Here is a 23,274-nt window from a genome sequence, read left to right as displayed (position 1 = left end):
TTCTATATAATCAATCTTCAGTATAATCAGAATCTATAGAAAATTATTTAGCCAAATTTCTTGGACAGTTAAGGTCTACCTGAATTGTCTCTAAGCTCGGAACAACACAAGAGAATCTAAAATATTTTTGGATGCTTTTAAGAAAACGTCAAAATCTGTAGCATTAGCTAGTCCTAGCTAATTTCATTTTAACATCTTACTGCATTTAAAATCTCTTATTTGGGACAAGTCTACTAGGTGAGATTTGTTTTCTATTTCTGACTACCAATAGTTTTATGTCTGCAGAAGGAGTAAGAGAAGGGGTTAAGGCTGCTGGAATAGCATTTGTAGCAAGCTCCATACCTACGGTGGGTGTTAGTGTGCTGCATGCCGAAGGATTAATTTGTTATAAATTTGTTAGGTTTGTTCTTGATATGCTCAATAATGTATCAGCAAGGTGGAATTTGTCAAGAATCTGCACTATCCTAATGGAAAAGAGATGTCTAGAATGTTTTATCCATGCTGGGCATGTAAGTGGAAAAAAATCTATTCCCATGCCCGATTGAAGAAAATTATTTTTTCAGATGGGTGTGTTGCAATTTTCATAATAGGTGGATGCCACTGCTTGGTGTGCTGCCCAAATAAGATTTGAAAACTATAATGTTATTAATAATGCTAATATATATATATATATATATATATATATATATATATATATATGTCAATCTGTCTGTATGGCATTAAAGCACAGTGAATTCTAGTGGACTACGATATGAATGTGTTGATATGAGAACATTATTTTTTTTTTTTTACCTGTGCAGTTGGTTGGTGTGCGTGTCATTCCATGGGCAAAGGCAAATCTTAACTATACAGCACAGGCATTAATCATATCTGCAGGTAACTTTTTCATCTTCAAAATGAAAGACCACATTTAAGTCCTAGAGATTATATTCTGTGTAGTACATTATGGTTGAGAAATTTGTCGTCTAATGTTCCTCAATTGTCATTTGTGTCATTGTATGAATGAGTCTTAAGAGATATTTGTATTTTTGACAGAAATTAAATATAATAATGTATCACCAATATGGGCTTACTAGATACTTTCTAGTATCTTCATTTTTCTTGTTTTTGTCTATTCAAAAGTTGCATGTGTAACTCCTCTAATGCATTTTTCTTCCCAATTGTGATGTCAGTTGTATCTCTTTTTAACTTTATATTTTTTTCTGTTGATTGATTAACTGCTCCTAGTGCATTCTCTTCAGCTCAAATGTCATGACCAAGGGCTTTCACTTCTGTCAAATCCCAGCTTGGCATTTTTCATTGGATTTGAGCTTGGATTTAAATTATGGAAGCTCCAGTGATGTACCTTTTGAACTCATTCCACTTAACCAATTTTTCCTTCTCTTTATATTAACTGGCTATTAATATTTAATAATTTTGCAGACTTTAACACAATTCTACTTTTTTGTTTTTTAAGTATGATTATGCGTTGTAGTTTCCTTATTGTAAAGGAGGTGAGCATTGCCAAGGAATTTTTCTTTGAAGTGAGTACTAGTTATTTGTTAATTTGAGTTTTCTCTTGCCACTGTGTTTTTGTAGCGGCAAATAATGGTATTTTGACGGAGAGCACTATAATATCTATGAATGGACAGAAGCAAAAATTTGACGAGGTCAATATTTCTCAAATCAACAGCTTTAGGGAGTCTCTTTGGCTTTTACAAAATCAAAGGATCCTCTATAAGACCGAGTGGTTATATTTTTGGTGGCATAATTCTTTTGAGTTGTATGAAGTTATGGATATTCTTTTTGCTTGAAATCTGATGATTATGTTAAAACTATAACTACGATCATCATACTGGTCTGATTGTGCAGATCGCATAGACTTCATCCTTCATGTAATACTGTCTAAAGGCTTATTAACGCATTGCACCTTGTCTAGGCATGATAGGCAATTTATTTTGATGAGTATATGTTAGCATTAACCTTAACTAAATTTAGTTATGTTTGTTTGTTAAACTATATCTCCTTCTAGGTGCTGATTATGAGAGAGCATTGTGGACCGACCTAGATAGGGTCATGTCCCGTTAAGGGGAATGCCCTTTGGTTATGGTATATGAGTAAGGTGTGGTTGTAGTTAAAGAGCACACAATAGAATATCAAGTCTACTCCTTTAAGCAACTTTGCCACAAATCGAATACCTGCCGAGACAAATATATTTCAGAATAATAATTAATATTGACATCTCATTTCAAGGTCAGATAGAAGGAAGATCAGAACAACAACCATACAGAAAGGCATTATCTCAGATTCGATTACTTAGAATTTGCAAAAACTTTATTTGGTATTAGAGCTTTAGTAGTCGAACCTAGGCTTTGCAAATTAAATAGTCAGACTTAGTATATCTAGCATCATTCTCCTATCTTCAATGGCATACACAATCAGACCCGAGGATGCAGTCTGATGGGAAAGAAGACTTCGATGCTTGGAAATTTAGAATCATAATGATTCTTGAAGAAAATTATGTGAAACAGTTTGTTGATAAAGCATCTAGGCTACTTGATACTGAACCTAATAAAACTATCTAGAGTAAAGGAAACAGGAAAGCCATGCAGATCATATTATATGGAGTAAAAAATGAAATAGTACCCATGCTAATGAAACATCTAACAACATTTAATATGATGAATGCATTATTGAATGCATATGAGGTTAACAATGCAACTAGAGTCCTCACACTAAAAAGACAACTAAATCATATACAGAGAAAGAAGGGAGAATCATTGAATTCTTACTTCCTAAGGGTTGCCAGTCTAAGATATGAATTTGCATGAATAGGAACCATAATTGATGACAAAGAATTAACATTGATGGCTGTAGATGGATTACCAGATTCATGGGAAACATTCACACAAAGAGTAAGTGCTAGAGACAATCTTCCTGACTTCAATAGACTTAAGGGAGATTGTCTTCAGGAAGAATCCAGAAAACTTAAGAAAGGGAGAAAGTTGAAAACTGAAGACGAAGAAATTCATGTTCTCAACGCAAATTCCTATAGAGGTAAGAAGAAGCACTTGAAGAAGAAGAAGAAGGGCAATCAAATGAATGACAAACCTAAGAAAGATCTATCCAAAATAAAATGCTTCAAATGCAAAAAGTTTGGACACTACATATCTAATTGCCCTGAGAATTCTAAACAAGTAAACTGTACAAACATTTCTAGGAAAGAAGATAACTATGATCATGAGAATCGTGTATTGTATTCAGCACTATCAAATGAAGTCTCAAGTAAGGCATGGGTGATTGATAGTGGATCATCTCGACATATGACAGGATACAAAGAAGCGCTAGACTCTATAGTAGAAAAAGTTAATAGCGAAGTCACCATAGGTGATAATTCAGCACATCCCATCAAAGGAATTGGAAATTGCACCTTGAAACTAAAGTCGGGTAGTTCTCTTCATCTCAAAGGAGTACTCTGTGTACCAAGAATAAAAAGGAATCTAATCTCGGTTACAACACTTGAAGATGATGGACATAATGTTGCATTCATGGACGGTAAAGTAATGACCTAGGCTAAGAACTCTTCATTTAAGAAAGCAAAATTGATTGGTCAAAGAAAGGGGTACTTGTATGAATTAAATTCAGAACCTAGTCGACGTATTCAAGCCTTAATTCATGAAGCTGCCGATATAAACAAAATATGGCACAGAAGGTTAGGACATCTAAATTTCAAAACCTTATCAACTATGGAGAAGATGGTTATTGGTTTACCTAAACTGAATAAAGATCACTCAAGCATATGCAAAGGATGCGCTTTGGGTAAGAACACCAAAAGTCCATTTTATGATAGCACTAGAAAAACTAACAATGTTTTGGAATTAATCCACTCAGATTTATGTGGACCTATGTCTGTTCCTTCTCTTGGAGGATTCTGGTACTATATACTTTTTATAGATGACTTCTCTAAAAAAACTTGGATTTACTTTTTAAAATGTAAAGAATCAGACGAAATCCTTAAAAGATTTAAAAAATTTAAAACCTTAACTGAAAACTTATCAGGACGTAAAATTAAAACTCTTAGGATCAATAATGGAGGGGAATATACCTCAGATTTGTTTAAAGAGTTGTGTAAAGAAACAGGAATTAAGAGGGAGTATACTATTCCTTATAAGCCACAACAAAACAAGGTAGCAGAAAGGAAGAATAGGATAATTATAGAAGCTGCAAGAGTTAAGATATTTGATCAAAATCTAGAATATTATCTTCGGGCAGAAGCCTCTTGTACTACTATCTATATTCAAAACAAAAATCCTCTCTCCTAACTTAGAGATAAAACTCCTGAAGAAGTCTTTACTAAGGTTAAACCTTATATAAGTCATCTTAGGTTTTTTGGGTGCCCAGTATATATACATGTTCCAAAAGAAAAGAGAACTAAGTTAGAACCCTTCAGGAGGAAAGGTATTTTTGTAGGGTATAGTGAAACATCTTAAGCATATAGGATTTTCATAGCTGGTTAGAAAAATATTGAACATAGTAGGGATGTCATTTTTGAAGAAGATTTAGCATTCAAAAGAGCCCTAAGTTCTAGAGATCCGTCTCCCTTACCTAGTTCTGAAGGAAATACTAACTCTGAGTCTCAAAGGGAGAACATTGAAGAAATTGAAGATGAAATTCAAAATCTCAATCTTGAAGAAACTCAAAATTCTAAGAAAACTCAACTTTGGGCCATTAAGACAGTAGAGGAAGCACAAGACTTTGTTGCACCATCTAGAACCTTCAGAGAAAGCAAAAGACTCAAAAGAGTTTCTAGTTACGCAACAAACATGAATGATTTGTCTAAATCAAAATCAACCAATGTTTCAGATGCTATTAAACATACAGCTTGGAAGGATGCCATGACGGAAGAATACCAATCCATTATGAAGAATGATGTTTGGGAAATTGTTCCCAGACCTAAAGGAAAATCTGTTGTTTCTTCCAAGTGGATATTTAAAATCAAGCATGCTGCTGACGATAGCATTGAAAAATATAAAGCCAGATTAATAGCCAGGGGATTCTCTCAAAAAGAGGGGATCGATTATGAAGAAACCTTTGCTCCTATTGCCAAATACACCTCCGTAAGAGTAGTCCTAGCTATTGCAGCATCGAAGGGATGGAAAGTACATCAGATAGATGTAAAAACAACATTTCTGAATGGAAAGATTACAGAAGAGGTATGTTTGGAGCAACCAGAAGGATTTGAAACTCATAACCCTAAAATTTTTGTTTGCAGGCTCAAGAAAGCTCTCTACGGGCTTAAACAGGCTCTAAGGGCATGGTATGAACGAATTGATAAGTATCTCACCAGTTTAGGATTCTCCAAGAATGAAGCTGATCCAAATCTATATCATAAAAGGAATAAAGATGATATGATAATTTTGATACTGTATGTTGATGAATTACTAATAACAGGTGATGATCATCTCATAGATCAATGCGAGAAAGATCTAATTAGAGATTTTGAGATGAAAGATTTAGGACTCCATTACTTCCTAGGATTGGAAGTATGGCAGAATTCTAACAGCATCATACTCAATCAAGGAAAGTATACATTAGACATCTTGAAGAGATTTGGAATGTGGAACTGTAGGCCTATGTCTTCTCCCATGGAGACTAACTTGCATAAACTTAAGGAAGCAGTAATAAAATCACCTTCTATAGATTCTACTCTTTACAGACAGATGATTGGGTCCCTTATGTACTTGGTAAATACAAGACCTAATATTTGCTATGTTGTTAATGCATTAAGTCAATTTATGTGTGAGCCAAAGGAGATTCACTTAGTTGCAGTCAAACACATCATGAGATACTTCCAAGGCACTCTTAACCTTGGGCTCAAGTATGAGAAAGTTGAATTGGACCTACATGGATACACAGACTTAGATTGGGTTGGAAGTGTTACTGACAAGAAAAACACTTCAGGATGTTGTTTCAATTTAGGCTCAACAATGATATCATGGATATGCAGAAAATAGTCTTCAGTAGCACAAAGTTCCACAGAAGCCGAATACATCGCAGTAGTGATAGCCTCTCGGGAAGCAGTTTGGCTTAGAAAGTTACTTGTGAGATTATTTGGTCAAGCCATGAATCCTACGATTATTCATTGTGATAATCAAAGTTCAATCAAGCTTTCTGTGAATCCAGTTTTTCATGACAGATCCAAACATATTGAAATTCCTTACCATTATGTAAGAGATATGATAGACAGGAATATTGTAAAATTGTAATACATTTGCACTGCAGATCAGACAACAGATATTCTTACCAAACCTCTCTCTCGAGTGAAGATAGATCACTTCAGGAAAAGACTTGGTATGGTTGAATTGTAATTTATTTGTATTCTTTAAATTATTAATAAAATAATTTTATTGTCAAGCTATTGACTGTTATGGGCTCCACCATTTGTATTCATTATTTTAGAGGTGACGATCTCTGAGATAATGAACACTTGTATGAAAGATACTATGAGAGATGACGATCTCTTAGATAATGTGCTAAACAATAGAGATCTACTATCAGATCTAGATGAGTTCAAGATCACATTGTGATGTAGACATTGTTATGCCTATGAGTCACAATTTGGAGAAAGGAAGAATTTTGTTATTCTCCGGAGTTTATCCTGTGTTCTGGTAGATCTTAACTCAGGATCATGTTGTGATATAGGAATGCCACTGCCTATGACTCACAACTTGGATAAATGAAGGATTTAATTATTCTCCGGATGTTATCCTGTATATTGTATTCATTGCAATACTGTTATCACTAGTATCAATGATATCTCATATCACTAGTATTTGTGATATCTCATATCACAGATATAGTAATATGACATAGTATCATGTGTTCAATGATACCACATGCTAAGAAGATTTAGATAGATATAGAGTATCATTCTATACTTATTCATCGTAATTGATGATGCTAAATATGTTATCTCTCGGTATGATTATCAAGTTAAGAGGGAGTGTTAAAACTATAACTATGATCATCATGGTCTGACTGTGCAAATCGCATAGACTTCATCTTTCATGTAATACCGTCTAAAGGCTTATTAACACGTTGCACCTTGTCTAGGCATGATCAGTGATTTATTGTGATGAGTATATGTTAGCATTAACCTTAACTAAATATTGTTATGTTTGTTTGTTAAACTATATCTCCTTCTAGGCACTGATTATGAGTGAGCATTGTGGGCTGACCTAGATAGGGTCATGCCCCTTTAAGGGGCATGCCCTTTGGTTATGGTCTATGAGTAAGGTGCGGTTGTAGTTAAAGAGAACACAATAGAATATCAAGTCTGCTCCTTTAAGCAACTCTGCCACAAATTGAATACCTGCTGAGACAAATATATTTCAGAATAATAATTAATATTGACAACTCATTTCAAGGTCAGATAGAAGGAAGATCAGAACAGAAACCATACAGAAAGACATTATCTCAGATCTGATTACTTAGAATTTGCAGAAACTTAACAGATTATCTGTTAACACTCTGCACAACATATAGGGGCCTGAAGGGAACAACCTAAGAAAGGATTAGTAAAGAGATTTATTGAGACTTAAAAGTTAAATATGGCTTAGTGGAGTTGGTGGCTACAGGAAATGGCTGTTTATTGTTAGACCCAAAATCAGTGTGGAATTTCATTAATTACCCAATCAATCTACCTTTCGATAGCTATATATTTGATTTTCTCAATCACAGTTTTAATTTGTAGCTAATTATTTTGTGCTAGATTGCTTCTTTTGGATGTAGACAACCATGTTTTCCTTCATTTCTTGTCTTACTTTTTGGAATTTCTTTCTCATATTACTGTAATTGGCACTTACGATCTTTTTTTTCAATTAATGATCCAAAGGAATTGGGAATAACAATCACAATATCTAGACTGATTTATACTCTCGTAAGTCCACATCAAGAAAACAATTTGTTAGCTCAAACTAATAAATTCCAATGCTGCTTTGCAAACTGGAAACTATGCATGCACTCGGATTAATCCACATCAAGACAACTACTTTTCTGATCTAACTGAGAAATTATCAATGCTGCTTTGGAAACTGTTAGTTACACACATCTACTAAGATAAAATGACATGAAGACAATTTTTATGCTCAAACAGAAATATATCAATGCTACTTCACAAACCGGCAGTTACACTTGTGAATGTGGCAATTATGCTTATGATATTTGTGGTTACATTTGTGACAGAGGATAATATGCTTGTAGATTTGCCAAATTGGACAGTACCCTTGGTCATTAGGCTTATGAATGGACATTTTCTCTTGTGTTTGAGGTGGTTTTTAATGCTTGCTCTTTTTGACGGTCAGGGATTCCTTCTTGTACAAAGGGACCTTTCTAGGAGTGCAAAAATAAGAGGCAAGTGTTATGGGCATATAAATAATGAGTGTATGGATGCATGAGGAAGTGATATCAATATCAGCCGACAGTGGAGAGAATAATCAGCAGTATAATGCTAGTTTTAAGATCAATTCAGCTTTTTGTAATATGCAATATAAAGGAGAGGCAGTAGAGAGTTGTAAGCAATGCTTCATTGAGCTCTTTATAAGCTATCTGTAATGTCCCTTTTCTGAAATAGGATTTAATGATAAATAATAATAAAATTAAAAATAATAAATAGATAATAAAATATAGTAGAAGATAATTACAAATTAATTAATTTTGATGAATGGTCAAAAGGCATGAATTGAAAAGTTGTGTCTCCCTTAAACATGAGATATAAAAGGGAGAAAAAGAGAACTTAATTTGAAGAGAAGGAAGGAAGAAATCATGGAGCATGAGAATCACGGATTAGTAAAGGAATGAGAAGTAAATAAGGAAGTGAGTCTTTTGAGGGCAAAAATTATGAAGAGTTGTGCACTTGGAAAGGGTGCTAACTATGAAAGGTTGTGTCTCTTGCCAAAACTTAGACATGATGAATGGATGTGACCTCTCCTTTATGTTTGAAGATCTAAAGGGAAGAAGGTTCATTTGAGGAGGACAATAAGGGAGATGTTATGGGTACAACAACAGACTTGTGTGACGGGAGAAATATTAATAGAAGTGATCCTTGTGAATGCTTCTAGCAGATTTAAGAGAAAATTTATAATGAGATCTTTAAGCAGAGTTCAAGCAGAAATAAGAGAAGGCCTTCAAGCAGAGTTCAAGCAGAAATAGAGAAGGCCTTCAAGCTGATTTAGGGTAGATCCTAAAGGTTGCCTAGAAGAAAGAAGAACAATTCCACTCCTTTGTTTCAAATACGCAAGGAATTGTTTGTGGTGAATAATGGTTATGAAGAAGTATCACTAATAGTCAGCTGCAAAGGACAGGATCCCTTATAGAAGGGCAGACACCTCCGAAGAATGCATCTCTTGAAGGAAATAAGAGGATATAAAGCTATGATAGGAAGAAGTCAGCAAGGCATCAAAGAGGGAATAAGCGTGCAACTGAGCAAGAGAGCTGCAATCTCACAGTTAATAAATTAGACAATAGTTTATATGCGTTCAAGGCATTTAGTATGGTGCATACTAGCATAGTGTATTCTAATCTAGCTGATTGATTTTCGTGCTTTCCATTTGATAGGAAGTAGGAATGTATGCATAATTAATATTGAGAAAGATTGCTTAAAACTTGCAACCAATATGTTGTCCCAGTATGAGGCAAAGATATGGTACATACAAGAAATGTGCGAAAGGGTCCATTCAATTTGTGGAAACCCTGTGTGGGGCTAGGAGTCTGAACACTGGTTGACATTACGTGCTCATGGGCTTGATGGATAGGCTGGAGGCACCTTGTATAATCCCCAGTGCTACTTCATAATGGTGGTGGGTTGTTGGAAAAATCCTTTAGGGAACTTCTCATGCAAATTATGATGCTATACATATAAGGGATTCAAGGCTCCTAAGTTCCATTGGAGTGGTGACAACCTTGAGTGGGTAACCCTGAGGTGGGTTGGGAGGCCAAATGGCCAGCGCCTTTTGTGCTCTTGGGCTTGATGGAAAGGAATAAGCTCAAAGCGCCTTATATGTTTTTCCAAGGAACTCCATCAATGAAATTCATTATATCTTTGATTAAGTTAATGTTCCTAACCCTAACAGGAAAGATATATTCTATGGATTATGTTTCAATGATTACTGTTAGCCAAAAATGCCCCCTCCCCGCCAAATATTTGAATTTTAATGTCTAAGGCCCACCCAATGGTCACTCCCAATATTTAAATATTTAAATGCCACGGAAATATGAGATAAATAAATGAAATAAATTTTATTGTATTTCCTATTTTCCTAAGTTTATTTTTCTTGGCCCTGCAACTTTTCGAACCGTCAGATCTTGCATAGATCCATGGTGGGTGCTTTCTCGCATTATGAAATTGCTCTATCTTTATGCAATGCGGGCAAGCGCCTCGTTGCCATGTGGACGAGTGGGTCTTGTTTCTTATGGGCCGCAGACAAAGTAAAGGTGTCAGGCAGGCTGTCAAGTGAGTTGGCATACGGCTGGATTTCTATTCCTAGTCGCTTTTCGGCATTCTATATTTTGTCAGACTTTCTGACAATTCAGGGAAGCAGCGTTATGACATGTGGACTAGTGGGTCCATTCTTTCGTGTGGGCCACCAGGGTTAAAAGGTAGTGCCAGAAAGGATGCCAGGTTGTGCTGACGTGGATTTCATCCCAATTTAATCATGTTGATTCGCTAGAAGGGGTGACGTGTTGTCTTGTTGGATGCTGAGTAGTCCGTGGGCCCGAAAATCTTAATGGGGTAGGCGCAGTAATAACAAAGATTTTCCACGATCGTCAATCTTTCATAGATAGACGATCAACGCTTTCTCGCATTATGGAATTGCAAGGACTTTAAACATTGCAGGCAAGCGACAAATGGCCACGTGTCTTGTTTGGCCCAGTTAAGAAAATAAACAATAGCAGTTTGCAATGGCAGTTAGGTAGGCGGTTTCATAAGCCATCGCGGTCAAGTTTAGGTGGTGCTATTAGTTGATCAATGGGGCAGTCAAACTTGTGAAGACCTTGCAAGGTGGTGGAAAGATAAAAGACTATTGGTCCACTTGGCTTATCCTGGTTGCAAAACTCAATTGACCTGTTGACTTTTGCTGATTTGTTGGGCCAACTATGGGAAAAAGATGGTTTTCCTGTACAATCCGATCCTCATGATCGATTTGAACCACTCCAGAGTTATTACTATGCTAGAAACGATGCAGAGGCACTCTCTCCACCATCTGGGTTACCCATTTGTTTGGTTATGCATTGATGGCTGCCGTTTCTGTCTTCTTAGGGCTCTGTTTTGTGTGAAATATTGGATTTTCTTGTATCTGAATCTGTGCCAAGATCAAATTTTCTTGATCTGCATGATTGTTCTCTACAACTTTGATGGTAGTAGTTGTGCTTTGCCTTAGGGTAGAAGTTTATGAGTTATGCCTAAACTCTATAAAAGGCAGTTGTAAATACTTGTAAAGGGCTCTGTCCTATTCTGTGATGTTTACTTGCAGTAGCCTTGGGCTCTATAATTGTATTCCTTGCCTTCCATTAATAAAATTGTTCCCTTCCTTACCTCTTCTTGCCATTCAGTATTCGTGCATGTATCTTGCCTTGTTCTGAACGTTTCTTTCTTGTTTTAAGGTTCTTCTGTTGTGTCCAGGCTATTGATGGTAGTTGTGTTGTGAAAATGTCTTTCCTTTCAGCACCTGACCATTTCTAAACCTGCATGTGAGTTCTTTGAAAATAGAATAGAGCCAAGATCTGTGTATATGGACTTTTCATTTAATGTGTTGCACATATAAGAGCAGAGTTGCAACCATTCAATCTAGGTGCATCACCCCTTAGGTTAGAGTAGGTAGATTTGCTTTCATGCATTCCTTCTCCCTTTTCCTCTCCAAGTGTAGTTAGTTGCACCCTGATAGTAAAGGAAGCCGACCTTCTCCGGAGACTCAACCTCACAGTTCAAGTCTCATAGCTTGGAGGTTGTTTCCATGTTTCACAAGGTTGTCCTTAGGTAAAAACTTTGGAAAGGGTGGAAACTTTTGTGACAATAGTTTTTGGTACACTCGGTGGGACAAATCAATTTCAACTACATAAGTCTGCTGGTTAGCCAGTTGATCTTGATACACTAAGAATTTGGGGGTTTTTTTCAGTGTCATCAGCCTTTGGACGCATTCAATCAAACACCATGGCGACTCTAGTGTGCTTCTTCTGGTTTCATATCGACATAGTGCTAGTATGTAAGGATCATGTTTGATCTTTGTGATTCTTTTTTAAGTTTTCTATGAAATTGTAGTTTTTTATGAAGCTCCAATCATGAATCCATTTCATAGAAATAGCCACTATTCCCCCCATATCATGACAATGCCATTCCTTGGCCCTTATATTGCCAGTTTCAATCTTAGCCCCAAGTTGTTTATAGTCCCTCTGCTCAAAATTATTACCCTTCCCCTACCCCTACTCCATTGGTCCCAACATCCCAATTTGAAGAGCTTAAAGATATGTTTTTGGAATCACAAAGGAAGATGACTACATGGGATAGGAAAGTGGATGAAAGCCATGAGCAAATGCCGAACCTTGATAGACAACTTGATGAGATTGCAAGGCAACAAGAAATAGAGAGACAGTAGGAGGAGATGGCCTACCAGGCCTATCTCCAACAAGAAGAAGAGGAGAGGGCGAGACAGAGAATCTTGCAAGGTAAGTTGTTGCAGCAAGAGAGGAGGAAATGAGGCTCCAGTCAGCTCATATTCAAGCCAAGTAAGCAAAGGCAACCCCTTCTCCAAAATATGTCATCCCAAGCTTTAAAAAGTCCCCTCCTTCACAAGAGCCTATTGTTGTAGTCCCTCCACTCCTTGTGCGAGAAAGTTGGGTTACCCATGGACCCCTTAGACTTATCACTATTTCCCTATTTCAAGATGGACCGGTTGTATGGACTCCTGAAAGTCCAAATATGGAGTTTTGGGAGAGTGAATCCAAACCCACATAGCTACCAAGGGAGGAGTTGTGGCCTGCTGAGGAGAGCAAGGAGGTAGCTGTTAAGAAAAGGAAGAGGATCCAACCCTCTTATTTGAAGAGCCTCCCTCCTTTGTTGAGGAGGAAGAAAAAGAAGAGAAAGTGGTTCCTCCCTTTGAGGAACTAATTATGGCTTTTGAGCCCTTACCAAAAAATGAGGATTTGCTGCGAGTTGAACAAGAAGAGAACCATTTGTTGTAGTAGACAGTCCTCCATGATATGAAAGATGGAAAGGAGAGCCTCAAGGATAGCTCTTTAATTGAGGAGGAACATGTTGATATGCATGAGGTTGTCTCTTAGCCTATGCATATTACTACAACAAAGCAAAAGGATTCTAATGAGGAGACCTTTTGGGATGAGCTGGAGATGTTTTGTTCATCCTTGGACATGAAACAGGTAGCTCCTTCTTCAGATAATCATGAGTTGCAGCAGCAACAGGTGGAGAATCACACCATACCAATAGCTCCCAAGGAGGTGGCTCAAAAGTATCATGTAGACAAGGTGGAGATTTTTTCTTCACAGAAGGAGGAGCTACTCCCAATCCAGTTAGAGACTACCATTGCAGAGCACAATCAAATGGTCAAGGATGATTCCTTTGGTTTTGCACCATCAAGAGGATGCCCAATAAGACATCTAGCCTTGCAACAAATTAGCAAGTTGCCCCCGGTCATGCTTACACTTGAGCATGAGGATGAAGATCACAAAGAGGAGCAAAGATGTTTTGTTCCACAAGGTAATGCCCTAGTGCTGGAAAGCTTCATTGTTTTCAGCATTGGGAGGAAGGTATTTCATGCAGGAGTGTGTTTGTCATACTTGCTGTCATTTTCAGCTGCCCTCTTGTATGAAAGAAGAAATCAATTGGTGAGGAAAGGGAGCTGCCTCAACAAACCAGTCAATGGGTTTGTTTAACCTTGCATATATGTAAAATCATGTACATAGTTAGAGTAGTTTTGTTTTTTAGTTTTTTCTAGTTTTCTAAGAAGTGTACGAGCACAAGTTTTCTCTCTGTGAGATAGCCAAAATTTTGAAGTTTTGAAGTTGCAAAGGGTTCTGGTTCCTGATTACAGTTGCAAATTTTCTTGTTTTGTTGTTGCAGAGGTAGGGTTAGGGTTTCATAATGCACAAGATCCACATTTTTTATGACTCTATAGCCCAATGGATGTTGAAGGACACTGGTCTTACGTATAACAGGTTTGCATCCCTTCTAAGTCACTAGAATTGTTAGCGAAAAATACCCCCCTGCCAAATATTTGAATTTTAATCTCTAAGGCCCACCCAACGATCACTCCCAATATTTAAATATTTAAATGCCACAGAAATACGAGATAAATAAATGAAATAAACTTTATTGTATTTCCTATTTTCCTAAGTTTATTTTTCCCGGCCCCGCAAATTTTTGGACCGTCAGATCTTTCATAGATCCATGGTGGGCGCTTTCCCGCATTATGAAATTGCTTTATCTTTATGCAATGCGGGCGGGCGCCTCGCTGCCATGTGGACAAGTGGGTCTTGTTTCTTATGGGCCGTAGACAAAGTAAAGGTGTCAAGCAGGCTGTTAGGTGAGTTGGCATACGGCTAGATTTCTATTGGTAGTCGCTTTCCCGCATTCTGTATTTTGTCAGACTTTTTGACAATGCGGGGAAGCGACGTTATGACATGTGGACTAGTGGGTCTGTTCTTCCGTGTGGGCCACCAGGGTTAAAACGTAGTGCCAAAAATGATGCCAGGTCATGCTGAGGTGGATTTTATCCCAATCGCTTCATGTTGATTCACTAGAAGGGGTGACGTGTTGTCATGTTGGATACTAAGTAGTCCGTGGGCCCAAAAATATTAATGGGGTAGGCGTAGTAATAACGAAGATTTTCCATGATCGTCGATCTTTCGTAGATTGACGATCAACGCTTTCCCGCATTATGGAATTGCAAGGACTTTAAACATTGCGGGCAAGCGACAAATGGCCACGTGTCCTATCGGCCCTAGTTAAGGAAATAGACAATAGTAGTTTGCAACGGCGGTTAGGTTGGCGGTTTCATAAGTCGTCGCGGTCAAGTTTAGAAGGTGGTGCAGTTAGTTGGCCAATGGGGCAGTCAAACTTGTGAAGACCTTGCGGGGTGGTGGAAAGATAAACGACTATTGGTGCACGTGGCTTATCCCGGTTGCAAAACTCAGTTGACCTGTTGACTTTTGCTGATTTGTTGGGCCAACTATGGGAAAAAGATGGTTTTCCTGCACAATCCGATCCTTGTGATTAATTTCAACCACTCCAGAGTTATTATTGTGCTAGAAACGATGTAGAGGCACTCTCTCCATCATCCGGGTTACCCATTTGTCTGGTTATGCATTGATGGCTGCTGTTTTTGTCTTCTCAGGGCTTCGTTTTGTGTGAAATATTGGATGCATGCCAAGATCAGATTTTCTTGATCTACATGATTGTTCTCTACAGCTTTGATGGTAGTAGTTGTGCTTTGCCTTACGGTAGAAGTTTCTGAGCTGTGCCTGAACTCTATAAAAGGCAGCTGTAAATACTTGTAAACGGTTCCGCCCTGTTCTGTGATGTTTACTTGCAGTAGTCTTGGGCTTTGTAATTGTATTCCTTGCCTTCCATTAATAAAATTGTTCCCTTCCTTACCTCTCCTTGCTATTCGGTGTCCATGCATGTATCTTGCCTTGTTCTGAATGTTTCTTTATTGTTTTAAGGTTCTTCTTAGTTGTGTCCAAGCTGTTGATGGTAGTTGTATTGTGAAGATGTCTTTCCTTTCAGCACTTGACCAGTTCTAAACCTACATGTGAGTTCTTTGAAAATAGAATAGAGCCAAGATCTGTGTATCTGGATTTTTCATTTAATGTGTTGCGCATATAAGAGCAGAGTTACAACCATTCAATCTAGGTGCATCACCCCTTAGGTTAGAGTAGGTAGATTTTCTTTCATGCATTCCTTCTCCCGTTTCCTCTCCAAGTGTGGTTAGGTGCACCCTGATAGTAAAGGAAGCCAGCCTTCTCCGGAGACTCAATCTCACAGTTCAAGTCTCACAGCTTGGAGGTTGTTTCCATGTTTCACAAGGTTGTCCTTAGGTAAAAACTTTGGACAAGGGTGCAAACTTTTGTGACAACAATTACCTAACATAATTGCAGGGTCCCAATCAGGATCCATGTTACTCCAAAATTTGTAAATGATATTGTTAACTCTATTGTTCCTTCTTTATTTGGAATATTAATTTTATGGCAAAAACTAGGACATTGGAAAGTGGACATTACATTATCTATTTGTAAGCTCTTTGTAGATTGTGATCGGTTGATACTACCAAGCTGATGTGTTCTTCAATTTCTTGCAGTTGTTTTAATTTTTTAAATTAATGTATAATTTGCTGGCATTTGAAGCTAGTTCAAGCTTTACAGAAAATATAGTTTACAATCTGCTTTTAGTTTGTAGTAAGGAGAATAAAAGATCAAACGGTTTTAATTTTTAACCATTTAACCTCCATCAATGTCTTGTTTGGTTTTCATTGTTCTTAGCTTTTTTGTAGCAGCAGTGAGCAGATGAGTTTTTCAGACTTGTAATCTATCATTGTAACTTCCCAATTCATGAATTTTTTTCTTTGTTCATCTTGAGTTTGTGCTTAAAAGTGATATTAAGGTAATTAATGATTTCAGAAGTGTTATATTTTATCTATGAAATAATTTAGTTGTCTCAATTTATCTTCGGTTCAGATCGTACCTCTGAACTTGATGAAGGATAAACTCCTAAGTTCCTAACACAAAGCCAGCTTATATAAAAAAACTTTCTGGAAACATGCAATTTACGACACTTGCTTTCAATTATTTTTCATGGAAAATCAAATAACAAAGCTGTTTTGGCATCACAATAGATTTCTGCCTTGTTGGCTTCATACAGAAATCAGCAACCTCGAAGCAATAACTACCTTGGAATTCTTCAAGTCTGCAAATCTGATTCCTGCATATGTAAACATGCTCCTCTATCCTTGAACCTGCAAAATCTCTTCTTGCAAAACTACAACCTTCAACTTACCAAATCGGGAAAGAAAGGCCAACCACTCTAGTTACCATAATCAAAGGTGTTAACCCATCCCAAAACCTACACCAAGATAAGGAGGCTTCTAAAAAACACAGAATTGCATTAGTTGCTTCACTTGAACTGCATATGGCCACCTCTACCTCAACCGGTCAAACTTGTAACTCAATAACTTTTTTGAGACAAGAAATAAAGCATCCATTCCAAATATCCCCATGGACCCGTTTTCACAATTTGTAATTTCAAAAATAAAATTATGCATGCCTTATCTGCTTCCTTGTGTACCTCTTTGTTCCATTCTTTACCTTGTAGGGAAGGTTGTGCTCCATGTACAAGTTTCCAGAAAAAAACTTCTTTGGGCTCTACACGAGCTTGATAAGTGCCTTTACTTGTGATGTGCCATATATATGTGGACTGCAACTAGAGCTGATAATGCCTGTCATATGTAGCTCAGTTTTTTGCTAGAAAATTAGGAGCAATAGGCCTGTTCCCTCACCCTCTCCAAATTCTTCTTATCCAGTAATGCAAGAAGTGCTCTCATTTCCTGTTTCGCATCTTTTGGTGCATTTGAATATTCATGATTAATTCTATTATGGCAAATTTCCAGTAGGGTCATGGCTTCTAGTTGGTTAGCTTCCAATAGAGCAACTTTCCCTTGCTGAGTCTAAACCTGATGTAGAGTTTGATGCAATCAATAACCAATGTGCAATATTAAAAAAAGAAAAAAGAAAAATTTGAAGTCATTTAAATTTTAAGATAAGATAAATTTATTAACGTCCAACAAAAGACTGCCAAAGGGTCTATGGGACTACAAATGTACAACAATGAGACAACAGGCCACAAGAACACCAAATGATGTCCGGGAAAGAGCAAATAGGAATTGAAAGAAACAAATGGGACCAACAAGGAGGCAAGGACTAAGGGTCCTTCCTTGGCCAAAAGAAGTCCAACACCAAAGGATAATGTTTGGGGCAAGTATGGGCCCTGGACTATCGCTGAGAGTTGTTAGAGGGGTAATGTTGATGAGTAAGTCCGCTGGAAGGCCTCACAGATCTAGAGCGACTGGTGGTGGTGGTACAGAGTGGCCACTTCACCCCCCACGCTAGAGACAAGGGAGAGAAGGAAGCAGTGATCAGCTGAACCGGGTCTGTTCTCTGGGGAAATAAGAGTCGAAGAGTGTTGTCGTGGAATTGCATAGTCTCGTGGAGATGCAACGTAAGACACCTCTAATCTATATAGCTGAAGAAAGTTGTGAGTGATTTGCACTCTCTGAATAAACAGTAAAATCTCCCTCTGATCTTGTAGTAGGCGGGATAATGGAAAATGATGTGTCTCAGTTTCTGCGACACCAAGGGTACACAACCGATAGACCTGGTCCTCTCTATCAATGTGATGGTTGGTCTAGATCCAAAACTAGTGGGAGCCCGCTCTGAAAGGCCCGAGAGAGATGCATAAGGCAAGGCCCCAATGTCGAGATAGGTAGCTAGGGTGTACAATTATACCATCCTTAATATCCATGAAGTGCTTAGCATAGAAGGTCATCTTTGGACGTAACCCCTCAGCAGGGTTACTCCAAGTCGCGGTGATGTACTGTTTGTAGATGTCAAGCCTGACATGTTCGTTTAGCTCCTGCTGTGAGGGGAGGAGGTGAACGGGAGCATCAAGCGAGAATTGGAAGGGCGGGAGGTGTTCGATATTGATCCCGATTGATCTCAGCAAGGAAGTAGCTTGCGATACTTGAAACGGGCTTTGGAGGTAGCATCAAAGCTAGCAACTACGACCGAGGAACAATAAGCCAAGTATGAGTATTTATGTCAATCATTTGCGGAATCCCAAAAGCCACGAAGATGGTGAAGAAATCGAACTAGGTCGAAAATGACACTTAGCCCTAAGGGATGGCCCCAAACTTAGCCAAAATAATGTTGAGGGGTGAGTTGATGGCATTTGATAATATGACATAGCAACAATTTTTGGACACACTCAATATAAGCCCAATCTAAGTCGAGAAGAGACAACCCCTAAACCACAGAACCATACAAAACAGTCGGCCTGACCAAGGAGTTCAGGTGGGATAGCTTGGACACAGTGGTCTTGGAAATGATGTCTAAAGCACTGCCTCTTGAGCATAGCAAGGGATCCCATCCCCTTATTAACTCTAGGCTGGATGGCAGGGCTCAAACTGAAGCGAGGTCCAAAGAACTTGACCCCAAGGTACACATAAGAGGCAATCTCAATTTCTTGGCCCTAGAAGTAGAAGTGCAGACTCGAGGTCTTCAGGTTGTTGAAGACCATAACCCGAGTCTTGCCCAGGTTCACAGTGAGCTGCCGAAGGTTGTAGAAGAAAGCCAAGCCATCCAAAAGTCTATGAAGACTCTCTGAAGAGGAAGCCAAGAGGATCACATCATCTGCAAATAGGAGAATGGAAATCAGAACCTGATGCAAATAACAACCATCATCGGGGAGTGAAGTGTCTCTGAGAAAGGCCTCAAACTCATCAATATAAATGCCAAATAAGGTGGGGGAAAGAGGTCAACCTTGCTTCACCCCAATAGTGCTATGGATAGGAGCTGAGAAATCCTCGGGAGTCTTGAATCTGCCTATCATGATAAATTTAAACATATTATAGAATTTGAATAGTAATCAAATTAGAAATTGAATTAATGAATTTGAAAAAATTAATATGTATTAAACATAAAATGTAAACCTTGTGTTCAAAAACTATTTAAATAATAAAAAAGAAAAAACGATTCACTTAAACTTGTGTAAATTGGCAAAAAGATTTACATTGAATTCAAATTAATAAAATTTGTAAATTTTGCGTGTCATAGATATTTAATATGCTTGGAAATTAGAAATATTCTATATGCTTAAAAATCAAGGGGGATAAAAAGAAAAGGGGGCTAATCTGCAAACTCAAAATTCTATAGAATCTTTGCAGTTTGCTGTACGATGTTGTAATGTTTTTGTCTTTGTCTAACATGAGTTGATAGGGCTTATAAAACTACAAAACACATTTCTTAGCGTTCAAATCATATTTATCCTACACAACTGGGTGATAGAGTCAGACCTGTTGATTATTAAACAGAAACTTGAAACGCTCCTCAAATCCCCTGCAAAACTCTGGCAATTTTCTCTGCAATGCTGCAATGCTTGTCTATTTGTCTAACATGAGTCAATCTGGCTCATAAACTACAAAACATGTTTTCCAGTGTTTGAATCATGTTTTTGACATGTTTATCTCATATTCGGTGTGCTTATCTTGTGCATTGCAAGTGGCAGAGCCGAAATTGCTTAGTACCAGGAAAATTACATGGAAGTGTTTGGCAAAACTTGGTGTGTAAAACCTTCTAATACTAAATGTGCAACAAGTTATAAAAGACAAGTATATTTGAATAAGAGAGTATGAAAGTAATGTAGAGAAGAATACAAACACAAAGAATTTAAGATAGCAGAAGTTTTGGAAACTAATGCCGGATAGAGGAAACAAACTTATAGTGTGATATGTCTTTGGTAATATTGAAATGATGGTATCATAAAGTGCTATGTAGTTTTATTCAGTCACTTTAAATCAACAGACCTCATAAGCCCAAACAGTCTAACTTCATCAAGTAAGTAACATGGTCTGGTTAGGGATATGATAGACAAATATATGTCAATAAGAAAGTGTAAAGTAATGCAGAGACGAATTCAACAATAAGTTATTAAGATGGCAGAATTTTCAGAAAGTAATGCCGTAATCATGGGCAAGCTCCTAAATATTTCAATGTTAATGTTTGCAATTATGGTCTGGAATGAAGTACTACATGATAATTTTGTGAAAACTGAAAACGTAGAAACATTGGAATTATTTTGAAGTTTTTCTCTATTATGAGCTTCTTCTAGGTTTTATTAGTTGTGTCAACCTTATGATAGATTAACTCCAAAATACTACATTACCTAATAAAATTTACTTGCAGGTATGGAATCACACACCATGGACATAACACAAAGCTTATAAGTTTATAACACAAGGTAGTACACAATACAATACTAGGTGTAGACAAAGCCTGTCAAATCAGCAACCGTGGCCTGATTTACCATTAGATTTACCAAACAGTCAAGTTAATAACTAGATTCATATAGAACAATAGAGTGATCTATACTTATTACACAAATAAAGCAAACAAGAAAATAATTAATAACATGATTAAGCTGGCTAGAAAAAAACATTAGTTTAATTGACACAGATAAAGATATGAACACGATGGACTATAGGCTGTTGTCCAGAAGAAAAATTTACTTAGATTTTCTCCTGGATGGATTTTTCTGGGACTTTCAATGCTTTTATTCTATTGTGGTAGACACAAGGGTAAAGAAATATAGAGTCTCATGTTTTATCTGGTTTTTTATATTATAATGATACACATGCATTATATGAACAGTTTCCGGGTTATTACATTATGATGCATCTGCAATATAATAGGCTCTTATTTTAATTGTAAGAGTAGCATGTCAAATAGCTGCTCCAAAATGCTGATACTGTGTTTTCTTTGGAATGTAGCTTCTATTGCTACTTACTTCATTGTTGCAGAGAAGACTATCTTGGAGTGCTCTCGACAGAACTCTATCAAGCAGTATAAATTACATAATATGAAATCTGAATAGTCTTACAAAGACTTGCATATTTTCTGATGTCCAAGTCACAAGTAATATTCCTCATTATGGGGTGGTAATTAAGACTTAAGGTAGCTTGGAAATGCCAAGAATGTTGTGTGCCAATTTTGAAGGACTTTGCTTGTATGGAAATTTTGAAATAATGGTCTTCCTACAATTTTGTGATTTTCTTTCCTTGTAGCTCTGTAGCTCTGTAGCTCTCAGTTATTGTTATTAAAAGCAAATATTTAAATTATTTGCAATATTTGCAGATCTACAATTTTCAAATATCAAAGTTTGTTTGAACCCTCAAAGAAATCTGGCATTTACTATCATGAAATCTATTCTTGGATTGAAAATATCAATGTATCTACCAGTATTAAATATCAAAGTAAAGACAGACCAACTCCTGCCTCGGCATTCAGTAGGGACTGTTATTCTTTGGAAAACCCAAACTATTATTGGCCAATAAAATTGAAGTTGCCAGTGCATGGAAAATGATGCTACAAGCCTGCATGAAGTCAAAGTACCTTTGCAACTTTATTTTGCTTCACCCTAAATGAATTTTAGAGTCAATATTATTAGTTGGATAATAGTTTTGTATTTCAATGAATAAAATTCAGCAAATAGAAAACTACATAACTAGACACTATAATATAGTTTCAAACAAAACCCAACTATATAGCTAGATGTTGATATGTCATTGAACCTTTCCTGAAGCAATGTATAAAACATACTATATAGCTACACTTTATGTGTCTCCATCAGGCTTTAGTATTATTAATTGGAACTAAAACTTAGGGCTGTTATGATGTTCAGGGCTGTAGTTATACAGTCCAACAATGTTTTCAGGATTTGGACATACACACGTCATATTAAAATTAGTATTTGAAGGTGAATTAAGGAGAGATGTACTTGTTTTCATCAGGTGCATGGACAATTTAAATTAACCCCTTGCTATACTGGATAATATGCATAAAATATTCAAAGACTGGCATTTAGAGTTCTATTAGATGTTAAAATTAGAACAGCAAAAAACTTATTATTCAACATTAGCTAAGGCACAAACTGTCATGGTTGCAAAAAAAAAAAGAGTCTGCTATCACCGTAGCCTTTCAAGTGTTTTGATAAAGTCTTGTGTTTTATAAAAACAAAAAGCTGTTAAAATTGAGATAGGGCCATAGTAATTAAGGCTGTAGAGAACTTGCCAGTCCTTTGAGGGCCAAAAAAGTTGCACCTGTGCTTGCAGGTGGGTCTGAAGGGTTCTGTCACAGACTTGCCATAAGTACTTGATTAACACGCAACATCTATACTTGCAGGTGGGTCTGCACGAGTCCCTGTGGCAATATATATGTTTTCCTGGTTTTTTTATGTCAAGTTTGTACTAAGCGTCTAATGGCATCAGGAAGTAGAAACCAATTTTCTAGAGGAAAGGATGTTACTGAGAGTGATTTGGGGATTGTTATTTCCAACCACTGTGACTCGAAGATAAGTGGAGGGTCAAATGCCTTAACTAGCAACTTCAATGTATTTCTATTCAGGAATGCAAATTGTGTCCCAGTGCAGAGCCACAGGTAGAATGAGAGATAAAAGTGACC

General features: G+C 37.2%; 1 protein-coding gene across 1 annotated transcript in view; it reads left to right on the top strand.

Annotated features, from left to right (window-relative positions):
- The window catches only part of LOC149550786 (early nodulin-93-like), a 43,314-nt gene extending 21,320 nt beyond the window's left edge, over positions 1 to 21,994 (top strand). Inside the window, exons 2-4 of the mRNA XM_089786361.1 lie at positions 286 to 347; positions 801 to 876; positions 21,585 to 21,994. Of these exons, the coding sequence (XP_089642487.1) occupies positions 286 to 347; positions 801 to 876; positions 21,585 to 21,688 (242 nt within the window). The 3' untranslated portion in view covers positions 21,689 to 21,994. The remainder of the gene's footprint in view (positions 1 to 285; positions 348 to 800; positions 877 to 21,584) is intronic.
- Positions 21,995 to 23,274: the final 1,280 nt, after the last annotated feature.

The sequence above is a fragment of the Cupressus sempervirens genome, chromosome 6, assembly GCF_028749045.1.
Source record: "Cupressus sempervirens isolate cs-2001-9-10 chromosome 6, ASM2874904v1, whole genome shotgun sequence".
Classification (NCBI taxonomy): Eukaryota; Viridiplantae; Streptophyta; class Pinopsida; order Cupressales; family Cupressaceae; genus Cupressus; species Cupressus sempervirens.
This window is presented reverse-complemented; position numbering and strand designations above follow the sequence as displayed.